Genomic DNA, 13,640 nt, shown 5'->3' with positions numbered 1-13,640 from the left:
TTTCTGTAATATCATTTCCCAAACTGTGTTCCATGGGACACTGTTGGTGAGAAATGCCTCTCACTCATAAGAAGTAGGCTACCGGCCGAGCATGATGGCTCACACCTGTAATCCCAGCACTTTGGGAGGTTGAGGCAGGAAGATTGTTTGAGCCCAGGAGTTTGAGACCAGCCTGGGCAACATAGCAAGATCCCATCTCTACAAAAATAAAAAAATTAGCCAGGCATGGTGGTGTGCACCATTCCACTCCTCTCCCCAGGCCCACCTTGGAGGCTGGCCCACATGGTCTCTGATAAACCCTGGGTGGATGAATACATCCGCAGATACGTGTACTAACTGCTTCTCAGACTCCCGGCATCACATACGCATTTGCACTTTCAGACTCCTGACATGATAAATGACCTTGCTGGGAGGATGAGAGCCAAGTGTTAGCTGAAAATTGACTTTGACATCACACCATAATCATCATCCTGCAGCATCTATGTAATCTAAGAACATTCTCGGCTGGATGCTGTGGCTCTCACCTATAATCATAGCACTTTGGGAAGCCAAGGCAGGACGATTGCTTGAGGTCAGGAATTGGAGACCAGCCTGGGCAATATAGGGAGATTCTGTCTCTATAAAAAAAATAATAAATTAGCCAATATGGAAGCATGTATCTGCAGTCCTAGCTGCTCGGGAGGCTGAAGTGGAAGGATCCCCTTAGCCCAGGAGGTCAAAGCTGTGGTGAGCCATGATTGTGCCACCCACTGCACTCCAGCTTGGGTGACAGAGTGAGTCTCTGAATTAAAAAAAAAAAATTCTTGCTATACCAACTTTGTGCGATCGGTGCACCTTTCTGGCTCCCAAGACTGACCCCGCCTTTTTCATCTCACACAGTAATGGAGGTCGCATCTGGCGAGTATGGGGATCAGAACGGTCGCCTGGTGAGAGCAGTCCGGGAGGGCATGTGTGACTCCGACCACAAGAGAGACCTCGGGGGTGATGCCGAGGTGACCCCTTTTCTTTGGCACCGGCCCTCTGAAGAGGTAAAGCAGGCAAAACGCTTGAAGGGGTTGAGAAAGGTAATGCACATCCCACAGCCGCCCGGGAGCTGTACACGGTCCCCACACCTGCTGCATGAGATGCTTTCTTAGTGATAAGGACCCACATCCCAGGGCCAGTGTCTTACCCCCTCTCTTCTTGGATTTTTCCCTAGGATTCTACCTCCATGGAAGGCTGTCACAGCTTCTCTGCCAGCTGCCTAACACAGTTCTGCATCCTCTTCAAGAGGACCTTCCTCAGCATCATGAGGGATTCAGTAAGGCTGCCCTAAATCTTCTCTTTTGGGCTGACTCACCCTGACTGACCTGTCAGGCTATTTTTCCTCCATGTACAATAGTCAGCATTCACTGTCATGCTGCAGTAACAAACAGCCCCCAATTGTCAGAGTCTACAACCACTGATATTTGTGTCATGTGTCAGTGGCAGGGGTTGTGTTGTGTCTCTGCCCCATATGTTTTCTCATCCTAGAACAGCTCCTATCTAGAGATGCCTTTCTGGAACATGACAAAAAGAGTGCAAGAGAAAAACCAAATGGAAGTCCTTAAAACTTCTGGTTAGAAGTGACAGGTTGTCACCTGCACTCATATTTCATTGTCCAAAACAAGATCCATGGCCAAGGCTAAAGTCAGAATGTGGGCAAGTGTGTTCCTCCTTCAGGAAAGCGCTGCAGGGCATAAGGAATGGATGGATGAATAATTCCTTCTAGGGAAAGAGGTGTTGGACACAGGGAACGACATAACATCCACCATTTAAGTGGACAGTCTAGCCATCTGCCTAGGAGGGGATGAGTGCCCAGAGTGGCTTCTGGGACCTCATTTGAAAGACAGTGGGGTTTACAACAGCCCATGTCAGAGCTCATCAGTCACGGGACTTTGGTCCAGCCATTGTCCTCTCTCATCATCGTCTTTACTTCTCCTCTTTCCTGAAGATAGACTTCCCTTGTTCCCCATTTTCGAAGAAGATTTAACAAAGGATAGTAATTACTTCTGTTTTAACAGCAACAAAAGCCTGGTGTGTGTGCATGTGTGTGCATGTGAGTGTGCATGTGTGTGAGTTAGTTTAGGGTTTGGGATTGTTTTTCTGAAGGAGAAGGAAAGATCTATTGTTACAGAAATCAGGGTCCGATGACTCCCAAGGTGCGGCGAGCCTGGAATGGCTGTGCATGCCCTGGGTAAGAGTGGGTCTGTCCCCAGGTCCTGACGCACTTGCGGATCACCTCACACATTGGGATCGGCCTCCTCATTGGCCTGCTCTACCTGGGGATCGGGAACGAAGCCAAGAAGGTCTTGAGCAACTCCGGCTTCCTCTTCTTCTCCATGCTGTTCCTCATGTTCGCCGCCCTCATGCCCACTGTTCTCACATGTGAGTGACCCACCAAGACCCTCCTCTTCTTTATCATCCTTGATTCCTACCCAAGGATGGGGGCCTGAGGCCATGCCTTGACTGATAGATGCATTTTCTGAACACAATGCCCTTTATAACAAATACTGTCTTCTTTGTTGACAGATGCCAGTTTTATCATATTTTCTGTTATCTAACAGAAAATATTTGACAGATGCCAGTTTTATCATATTTTCTGTTATCTGTTACAGTTTTTAAGTCAAATAAATGAATCACTAATATAGGAGACTTTTAAGCATGGGAGAAGGCTGATGGGAGGGGTATTTCTCAAAGGTTCACTAATCAGGAGCCCCTCTGATTCTACTACTTAAGCATGTCCTAGTGCAGTTGTTAACATAGCCCTGGCACAGCCCGCTTCTGGGCAGATGAGATCTTCTGGATGGTTTCCACACAATTCTAGTTCATTCGCAAGTAGTCTGTCTTTGGTCACTTGGGGCTGATGGTGTACAAAGCTGTTGTTCCATGAAATTGCAGTGTAAACCTCTTCCCTCTGAGACCACCTCCCTGGGGTGCCCTGAATTTCTAAGACCAGCTTGCAGAGCTGATCACAGGAAGGGGCCACATGGACAGAGAGTGTCAGGAAAGGCAACTCAGTAAGAATAAGGTCATGTGAATACTTGTATCAATGGCTAAAATAATGCTCAGTGTTCACATAGATGCCCTTCACACTCTGAGTCTCCACTTGATGACTGACAGTTATAAAGATGGCCGGCGATTTTTCCAGGCTAGCAAAACCTTCTTGGTGCTGCATGTAGAGAAAGGTTCACGCTGTGGCATCAGCCAGAACTGAGTCACAGGTGGCTCAGCTCAGGATCACTAATTTGAATGTTTGGACCACTGAGTATGTTTGCCTGACCCGTGTTTACCATTTTCCTATCCCCTAGTTCCCCTGGAGATGGGTGTATTTCTACGGGAACACCTGAATTACTGGTACAGCCTGAAGGCCTACTACCTTGCCAAGACCATGGCCGACGTCCCTTTTCAGGTGTGTCAGTGAGGGGGGTGAGACTGGAAGAGATTGTCCTTATGCCCTCTAATTGGGGTGGAAACCCCGATTTACACAAGAGGGTTCTGCCCAGGCCTGTGGCAGGGTAACATGTCCTGACTAAAGGCATTTAGCTGCTGGTGGAGGGCTGCCACCTGAAAGCTTCAAGGCTTGCCTACTGTGATGGGGCGATCCCGAGGGCTGATGGTCTCTGTGCTTCTAGATCATGTTCCCAGTGGCCTACTGCAGCATCGTGTACTGGATGACATCACAGCCATCTGACGCCGTGCGATTCGTCCTGTTTGCTGCTCTGGGCACCATGACCTCCCTGGTGGCTCAGTCCCTGGGCCTGCTGATTGGAGCCGCCTCCACATCCCTGCAGGTACCAGCCAGGAAACGCCACGGGCTGGGCTTCTCCGTGCCACCTGGAGGATGAGACCAGGGCTGCTGCCTGGTGGAGCTCTGCCACCCTCCTAACTCTGCCTTGAACCTCCTTGGAGAGCTTCACAAGATTGTTCCCATGAGAAGGAGCTGCCTTGTCCCAGGTGGTCAGGATGGGCTGACTTGCAATGACCATCATAGGCACCCTTGTGCAGTGCATGCTCAGTGCTTGCCTGATGCTTCTCAGACATTAGCTCACTTAGTCCCAAGCACACGCAGGGATGGGTGCTGCTGTGTTTTCCCCATTTCACAGGTAGGGAAACTAAGACCCAGAGAGGCTTGTCAGGGGTCACACAGCTGGCTCGGAGGCTAAGTTCTACTCATTGCCTCTGTGGGATCCACTGAGCCATCCTTTAGACACCCTCCCCACTGCACTCACCTGTCTCCACCCACCCCAGACTCCTCACAGGTCCCTCCGTCCTCTCATCACCACTCTGGTCCCCACCTGCCAAACCCACGTGCACGTGCAGTTTCTCCAGCTCTGTGGCTTCCAGATGCTCAGGCTGTGCCTGTCCTTAGGCCTGTCTGAAGACAAGGCAGCACCCTTGGGTGGACATGGGTGCATGTTTCCTGTGTCCACCTCTGGTCCACTGTGGCCAGCTGCTCAGTCCCAGGCCAAGCTCCCTCACTCTGGATGGGAATAGCCATGGTGTCCATCTCACAGGGTCATCATCTGCTCTATAGGCCACTCCAGGGAAAGTGCAGGTCACACCACTCCAGCAAGCTTGGTCCTTTGTGTCCGCAGTGGCCACATCTCCTCAAGGCCAGTGCCCATTGCCCCTGCTCAGACGCCTTCCCAGGCTGCCAGTCCCCCAGCTGTCAGGCTCCGATGGGTCTCATCTGACCAGAGCACAGGCTGTGATGCCCCATCTGCATACCCTCACACATGCACACATACACATACAGGGATGTGTCAATATACTACACACATAGACACACAGTGATGTGTCAACATGCTACACACATGGACACATACCCATAGGGAAGTGACAACGTGCTACACCATGGACACACACACACAGGGATGTGTCAACATGCTACACACATACTACACATATCACATCCACATGGACACCTTAGCACATGACACACTTACCATGACATAGACACACACCCCCCATGCACATGACACATCACATACGTCACGCATACACCACACCAATGGACATACTATATATACCACAAATACCCACTACATGCTACATACATCCGCCACATATCATACATACACAGACACCTCAGCACATGACACACATATCACACACAGACACACATGCACACCACACACCCACACACACACACACCCAAATGCATCAACACGGGGCACACATACACACCCACCACACACACTGTACACCCCCCATACACAATGCCCTCCTTGCAGTCTGCTCACTGTCAATCAGAGCCATGGTAGTGTTTTGTTTTTAGTATGTATGAGGCTCGTTCACCCCATGGGTGCTGACACACAGGTGCTCACACTGAAGAGGCTGTGACCCTTCCACTGAGTCCCTACTGCGTGAACACACACCATGAGCCTGCCACAGGCCAGGCACTGGACTTGACCACAAGGAGGCAGCTGTGGAGGAGCTGACAGCTGCTCCCCACCAAGGAGGAGACGTTCCCATCAGTTTTGCTTGCGGACATCGTCTGCCAGCTTTCCCAGCTCCTCTCAGGACTGCCAGTGTCCCAGCAGAGCAGGTGGGGCACCTCTGCCTCCACATGGCAACCCTCAGAGACAGTGACACCCCCTAGTGTTCACTTCTCGGGGACACAGATCGCTTGTCCTCATCACCATGCTCAGAAGACTCCTTGTCACACTCTATCCTGTGTGACCTTCCCCCTCTGCAGCTAGGGTTGGGCAGGCCCTTGCTCTGCTGGAGACCCGACTGCTGGCTCTACAGTTTGTGTTCCCACCTTGCCTCCCAGGTGGCGACATTCGTGGGGCCTGTGACAGCCATCCCTGTCCTCCTCTTCTCCGGCTTCTTCGTCAGCTTTGACACCATCCCGACGTACCTGCAGTGGATGTCTTACATCTCCTACGTCAGGTAGCCCAGGGGCTGCCGGGCTTGTGTAGGGTGGGAACTTAACCTTGAGGGTGCGTGCTCACAAAAGCAGAGTCTTGGCTGTTGACTAAGTGTGGGCCACAGATGTGAGTGTTTCAGTGCCTTTATTTTTGTTTTGTTTTGTTTTGTTTTGAGTTGGAGTCTCACTCTGTCGCCACTCCCGGCCACCGCAACCTCGACCTGCTGGGCTCCGGCGATCCTTCCAAGGCTTCAGCCTTCCAAGTAGCCGAAATTACAGGCATGTGCTACCACGCCCAGCTGATTTTTTGATTTATTGTAGAGATGAGGTCTCGCTGCCCAGGCGGGTCTTTAACCCGCGGGCTCAGGCAATCCACTCACCTCAGCCTCCCAAAGGCGTGGGATTACAGGCTGAGCCACCGAGTCGGGCTCAGTGCCTTTATTATTGTCCTGGTTTCATGTGCTCCCACCCCACCCTCCACAGACATATGCACGCACGCAAAACAAGGACAAAGTGCATTCTAGTGATTCAGCCCCTGAAGACGCCGTGGTGAACCCTCATGTTCTGGGTGTTTCCAAGAGCTGCCTTCAGTGGGAATGTTTCCACCTTTCAGGAATTTTCATTCCTCTCCAAAGTGAATGGTGGTTATAACAAGGTCCTGATTGTAAAATCTCCATAAGAAATCCAGTGGAGGCCGGGCAAGGTGGCTTAAGCCTATAATCCCAGCACTTTGGGAGGCCAAGGTGAGAGGATTTCCTGAGCTTAGGGGTTTGACACTAGTCCAGGCAACATGGCGATACCTCACCTCTACAATAAATCAAAAAATTAGCTAGGCGTGGTGGCATATGCCTGTGGTTTGAGCTACTTGGAAGGCTGAGGCAGAAGGATCACCTGAGTCCAGCTGGTCAAGGCTGTGGTGGCCATGAGCGTGCCACTGCACTCCAGCCTGAGCAGCAGAGTGAGACTCTGACTCAAAAAAAAATTAAAAAATAAAAATAATAATAAAAGAAATCCAGCAGAGAGCTGGGTGCAGTAGCCCACGCCTATAATCCCAGCACTTTGGGCGACCAAGATGGGAAGATTGTTTGGGTCAAGGAGTTCAAGACCAGTCTGGGTAATATGATGAGAACTTGTCCCTACAAAAAGAAAAAAAAAGTAACCAGGTGTGGTGGCACATGCCTGTAGTCCCAGGTATTCAAGAGACTGAAACAGAAGGACCACCTGAGTCCCGGAAGTCGAAGCTATGGGGAGCCATGATCGTGCTACTATATTCTAGCCTGGGCAACAAAGTGAGACTCTAACTTTAAATAAGTTAATTAATTACTTTTTTAAAAAAAAAGGAAATCCAGTGAAAAACAAATATTTTAAACACCATAATGTCTTTGAACAAGAATACTCCAGTGCCTCAGGGCCTTAGGCTGTCGGGTTCCATGCCCCCTGAGGAGTGGGTCTTTGGCATGCTAGCCACGCTGTCCCCTTAGTAGGCAGTGCCCATCTTTGGAGTTTTTCCCCACCCTCCACCCCTAGCCGCAGCGATTCCAGGTGACACAAAGATCCGAAGTTGGGAACAAGCTCTTCTTTTCTAGAATGTCAGTTCAGACCCAGGTATATTGTTCAGAAAAACAAAATCAAAACAAAGCACTTGTACAGAGTTTCAACAATCAGTGTGCTTGCCAATCCCAAGAAATCAGAAACCAATGTCTTTCTTCTCAAAATTAGTGTTTTTGTTCTGACAGTGTAGGGCTGGAACAGAATGCTAGATGGCGCAGGAATGTTTTCTATAAATGCACTCAAGTCCTTGCAAGGCTGGCAGGCCCATGATATCTAACGACTGAAAAGTATGTTACATCAGAAGCAATCCAAGTAGCTTTCAATATTCATTTCACCAGTGAATGAATACCTACCAGTTGTTCAATGTGTTTTTTTTGCTGGGGGCTCTGGAGGAAACAGAATTAGAGTAAATAAAACTAAGCTGAGCTGTAGACCAGGCATGTCCTGCGGCCCAGAATAGCTAGTAATGTGGCCCCACAAAATCTTTTAACATCATGTGTTTTTTAGCATTTATTTCCTTCATGACCCCATGTGTAGTTCCATGTTTAAAGTTCACAGTCACACCTTATTCCTGACATTGCCTTTTGGCAGCACATACATTTGTGAGCAGCTGTTTCAATTATGAAGTATATGAAAAGCAAAATTCACACAAACATTTCTGTTGAGCACCTTGAGACCTCACTAAGAATTGAAACCACTTCCATCAAACTGGACATTGATAGATTCGTTTTACAAAAAACAAGGTCAGGTTTCCCACTAGCTTTATATTGTTCTCATTTTTCTAAACTTTATAAAAAAGATTTTAAAATAAGAAATCTTATTATGTATATACACTAACCATATTATATAATTTATGTGTGACCCAAGACAATTCTTCCTTACTTGATGAAGCCCAGGGAAGCCAAAATGCTGGATATTCCTTCTGTAGACTGTGTTTATTTATTTTAGGAAGATGCTGGGAGATTAGGACGTATTTTGATGAAGGTGGCTCTTTGGGAAGGGAGGGAAACCGGGCTGAAGGTCTCAGGGAGGGTACGTGAGATGGACCTTAGCTTGGCGTGGTTGGTCAGAAATGAGTTTTCCCTCACACCAGGCACTTCCTCCATAGGTATGGGTTTGAAGGGGTCATCCTCTCCATCTACGGCTTAGACAGAGAAGATCTGCACTGCGACATTGACGAGACATGCCATTTCCAGAAGTCTGAGGCCATCCTGCGAGAGCTGGATGTGGAAAACGCCAAGCTGTACTTGGACTTCATTGTGCTCGGGATCTTCTTCATCTCCCTACGACTCATTGCCTATTTTGTCCTGAGGTACAAAATCCGGGCAGAAAGGTAAAACACCGAATGCCAGAAGAGAGGAACATGAGACATTGTGGCCAAGGGCACGTCTAGAGTCACAGAGGCAAGCCTGTGCCTGATGACACAGAGACTCTTCTGCCCCAACCCCTGGAAACCGCATTTGGTTTATGGGTGTCTAGCGTTCAATGGCTCCGCCCCACTCGGCTGGGTCTTCTCTCCATTACCCTTTCTAGCTTTAACTAGGAAGATGTAGAAGGTTTTTTGTTTGTTTTTTAACATTCAGAATTCAAAATACCACAACTGGGGCAGAATTTGAACCTGCAACACAGTTGGTGACAAGAGGCTTCCCAGGAAAATTCTTCCTTATGACATGGCACCCTTGGGTCCTGAATGGGGTACTGCAGGCAGCTTCGCAGTTGATCACTGTGCGATCAGATGTCTGGGAGGGGGTGAGGGCCCAAACGCGGAGTTGTTCCATTTGATGACTGTTGTTTTCATAGTCCCATCTTTCTAAGGTTTGACTCTTTTCCAGTGAGAAGTCATTTTCCAAGCCAAAAGTCGATCAATTTCATTCATTTTTAACAAATTGTACTTTTTTTAGTACTTGTTGAAGAATTATTCAGGGTAAATAATATACTTTTGTTTAGAGGTTTGAGGGGTGGAACTGTAATCACCAAGCTGGTCTCATATACAGACAGAATGTGTGAAAGGTCCAGTGCAGGTTCCAGGTTAAGGGGGGGACTTTGACACCATCTGCACTGAGCCATGAAGACATTTTTAAAAGCATTACCAAAAGTTATAAGATGAAATTGGCTAACTCTTTCATAATATTTTATTTTCCACGGGCTTCTTATTTTCAGCAAAATATGTTGTTTCCTTCTCCCTGGCCACCTTAATTTTGCCTAAAAAATTTCTAGAAGATCAATCCTATTGATTTTTTAAAAACTTGTTTCCCCTTTATTCTATATCACATTAACTACCTCCACCAAACCTGGAAAAGCTGGGCTTAGGGAACTTTCAGGTGCGACCCTTGAGGGTTGGGTTTGTAGGGATCACCAGTCCGTGAAGAGTGAGCCACCCACACTGGGTGGGGGGAAGATGCCAGCAAGATGGCATCGGAATCCAAGAGCTTTGTGTGAAATCAGCGAAGACCATGGTGCACAGAGGCACTTGTAACTTAACCAGACAATGCATTTAGAGTTGTGGGTGATTCCATCCCCCAGGTGTGATTTCTGTGACCTGTCTGCTACACCACTGTCCCCGTGTTGGGCTTGTGTTGACGTGGGCAGGAACAGGAGGCAAATCTGCAGATCAAGCAGCCTTTGAATTCACAACAAGGCTGTCAGCTCCCTGTCAGCTCTTGGAGGCAGTTTGACCATAAGGGTGGAAGGTGGTTGTGGCCAAAGCAGTCCATCTTCAGGAAAATGCAGTTGCTTTCTTCTTCTAGAGTATCATTATCATGGAATCAGGGTCTCCATGAAAGATTGTGTTTTGGTGAGCAAATCAGTGAACTTTCCTAAGCTACAGTTTCCTCATCTATAAATAGCTGTGCTACGTCATGTTCAAGGCTATTTACAGTTCAGAGGTTGAGAGATTCCTTGGTTGTATCTGTCCATGAAGCTCTTTTTTCCTACTTTAAGAGAATGAAAGGGTCTGAATTTTATTTACACATGGATTTAGTTTGCAAATGCTTAGACATTCCTGTTTCACGCCTAGATCATTTTTTAGTTAACACTGTTGAGATATATATTAAAATGTTAAGTTTGCTTGTTCTGTTCAAATATGGCATTGCCTTCCAGATTAAGTTTTTAACCAGAGTCAAACTTAGCCTTTATAAAAAGTCTTCATTTAATTTTAAAATAGGTCTGCCTATAAGACATCCCACATAGGAAAGACCTATGTAAGAACGGCCTGGTAAAATACACAATTGCAAAGAGGAAAAAAATCCTGTGATCACATCAGAGGAGGTCAGCACCGAATGAAACCTTGCCCCCTGGGTTAGCCTTTCCTGTTATGGATTAATGTGGTAGTTTCATGTCCGTAACAGGGACGTGCCTTTCAGGAACAGCACTGTGTAGGGCCGACTACTCTACACCACAGGCTTCATGTGGTTCACTGAGACCACGTTGTCATCTCTCAGCAATTTCAGAAGGGAACACTGAGATTCCTCTAGATTTAAAATCTGGTTTCTGAGAGCACCTGAGCCCTCAGAAGGAGTTATCTCCCAAGGAGTTCCTGCTCCCTGGATTTCCATTTTCCCCTGTTGACAGATTCTATTTATCCCTAAATAGATGAGGAACTGATTGGAGTCCTTCCAAGGGAACGATCTTGGGGACTGGGAGGGTGGTTAGGCTGATAGAAGGGAATGTATTTACAAGATCTCACTGAGTCATTTTTTCAAAGGATGTTAACTAGAATGGGTGAGTAATCTGAAGGGATAGTTCTGCTTACCCTGTAACTAGAGTAAGGCCTCCAGCTGTGGCAGTGAGGATGCACCAGCCCCGGGACATGCCTGCACTCCTCTTCAAGAAGCAGCAGTGCCCTGGTTTGAGCACTCATGTTCTAACCTGGGCAACATTCACGTCACTCAAATGCTGGTGTTTGGATTTTTAGCTCATTTTCCTCTGCTTTTTGTTGTAGGATAGTTTCATAAAATACCTTACGCCAGTAACCTAAGGTAACACCCAGACAACACACTGATTCACTTTCCTAAAGAGTGTGTGTGATGATGTGCTCTCTTTCACACACTGGAGTTTCAACCCAGACCCACTCCCCAAATCTGATATAAGTCATCTGTGAATGCAGTGTCCCAAATACTCCTTTCATCTCGGATTGAATTTCTTCATTTAGTAGACAGGATTGAATCTTGGGTAAAGAAAATGTGTCCTCCCCAGTTGTTAGTAGAGGTGGAAGTCCAAAGGGTGTCACCTTTAAGTGAAATTTTTAGGAGAAGAGGGTCACACCATTGACCCTAATAGGGAGCTCCGGGGGCCTTGCCAGCCCACCCTGCTCGTAGCCTCTTGCCTTTGTTCACTTTCAGAGCATCTCATGCCTCCCTTTTTTCTTCTCTGACTGAATTTCAGATAGAGAATTAAATTCTTCAAAAGTTCCCGTGTAGGTGAAGTGGGAAGCTGTCCCCAGGAAGAGAGATAACTGTGTCAATATTTACACAGTTCCTGCTAGGGTCTAGTGACATCACCTGTGGGGAGTCACCTTCAGGTCCTAGAAAATGACATCAAGCATTTAGGAGAAAATTCATCTTAGAAACCCACAAAAGGCCGTTTTCGCTGCCTGAGGGCAGGAACAGACCACAGCCATAAGGCAGAAATCACCCTCGGTCGCTGCACTGAGAAGCAACGCACCTACTCCGGTGTACTGAGCCTCTTTCCTTGTCGAATGTTCCAGGCGCTGCCTGAATGCCTTAGGAATATCTCTCTGTTCATGTACTCACCCATCAGACCTTTGCTGACCCATCCCCCATGCCTGTTGATATCCTGGGCACTGGGAATCTAGGGAAGGGGACTCAAATGAGGCTCACCCTCCAGCATGGCAGGAGGGGACCACGTGCCGCTGGCTTCTCTCCATTCCTTGTGCAGATGTGGTGTGCTGGGCTGGGAGAGACTTCGCATTGGCTCCAGTCCCAGAGTTGGGAGAGAGTAGGGTAGGATTATAGCCCAGGTCTAACCCCAGAGTCCCTATTTTTTTTGTTTGTTTGTTTTTTGCTTTGCCGTGCTGCCTCCAGTTCACAAGGTACGGATGTACCTGAAGCGACTTTGTAAGACATCAAGTGCAATACTAGTTTAGTGGCTACATGTTCCGTTATTCGTTCTGGCACCAAACAGATGGCAGAGATGAAAGGGTGGCTGCTCCCCAGGCCCCAGTGGCCTTACATCTGAGTGTTCGTGAGGAGTGCCGCTAGCTGGCCTGGAGGCTGCTTTACTTCTTGTCTCAGTGGAGAGGGGCTGTGCTCTGCCCTTGCCTGGCCCATGCCTGTGGATTAACTTGGGCTTCAGAGGGGCTGGTGTGTGTGTGTGTGTGTGTGTGTGTGTGTGTACATATATACTGCACCTATATACACACATGTGCACACTTGCCCACACACACCCATGCACGTGGGCAGACTTGCTCCAGGTGTGTGTCTGATAGTATTGTTCTGTGGTATTTCCTTCATCTCTGTAGAATACCAGCCTCTAAATCCTCAATTGTCCTTTACTCTAAAAAAGGAAAGAAAAATTCTCTCATTTCCTGCCTGGTGCAGACAGTCAGAGGGTAGTCAAAACCCACGAAGGCTACTGTCAAGTGCCAGCTGACTGAAAGTGCAACAAAAAGTCAAAGAAAGCAACCCAGCCAGGTGGGGGGTGGGGGTGCAGAATGTATGAATATAAAGTTAGATACTTTTAAGAAATAAAGACTGCTAATAAAATATTTTATATAAAACTTCCTACTTGTGTTCAGTGTCAAATACTTCAAGTGATTTGCTTGAATTTTACTGAGTCAAATTGATTTTTAGATTGTCTTCGGAATACACCTGTCATCTATGTGCTAAGAGTTCTGATTTATTAGTGTCGCCGTCTATACCCGCCTGTAAATAATCACTTTTCTCTTGATGACCTTCATGTTTTATGTTGAACTGTCATAAAGTTTTAAGTTTTTCTCTGTTCTCTCGGACCCCTCACTCATTTCCTCCTGCCTTGTTAAATGCAGGCCTCAGCGAGGGCCTGGAGCAGGTTCAAGGGGAGGTCAGCTGAAGGGCGCCTGATTACACCTTCCCTCGGGTCCTTTCCACCACTGCTGGCTCTTCCTGGACCCGGGCCCTTGGTGGCATCTCCAGGAGGGGGACAGCCCTTGTGTGTTGGTCTTGTTTTGCTGGAAATCAGCTGCTGCTAGTGAGGGAAG

General features: G+C 47.8%; 1 protein-coding gene across 2 annotated transcripts in view; it reads left to right on the top strand.

Moving 5' to 3' along the window:
- Positions 1 to 13,185, top strand: part of ABCG1 (ATP binding cassette subfamily G member 1) — an 81,306-nt gene extending 68,121 nt beyond the window's left edge. The window contains exons 9-15 of one of the 2 annotated variants that reach the window (XM_008052855.2): positions 880 to 1,028; positions 1,199 to 1,300; positions 2,238 to 2,406; positions 3,330 to 3,430; positions 3,654 to 3,812; positions 5,798 to 5,916; positions 8,553 to 13,185. In XM_008052855.2, the coding sequence (XP_008051046.1) occupies positions 880 to 1,028; positions 1,199 to 1,300; positions 2,238 to 2,406; positions 3,330 to 3,430; positions 3,654 to 3,812; positions 5,798 to 5,916; positions 8,553 to 8,781 (1,028 nt within the window). In that variant the 3' untranslated portion in view covers positions 8,782 to 13,185. Of the gene's footprint in view, positions 1 to 879; positions 1,065 to 1,198; positions 1,301 to 2,237; positions 2,407 to 3,329; positions 3,431 to 3,653; positions 3,813 to 5,797; positions 5,917 to 8,552 lie in introns of both variants that reach the window. The other variant, XM_008052854.2, reaches the window with a different exon arrangement.
- Positions 13,186 to 13,640: the final 455 nt, after the last annotated feature.

The sequence above is a fragment of the Carlito syrichta genome, unplaced genomic scaffold (assembly GCF_000164805.1).
Source record: "Carlito syrichta isolate Samal-C Ts95f unplaced genomic scaffold, Tarsius_syrichta-2.0.1 Scaffold287598, whole genome shotgun sequence".
Taxonomy (NCBI): Eukaryota; Metazoa; Chordata; class Mammalia; order Primates; family Tarsiidae; genus Carlito; species Carlito syrichta.
Note: the sequence above shows the minus strand (reverse complement) of the source record. Positions and strands in the feature narration are given on the sequence as shown.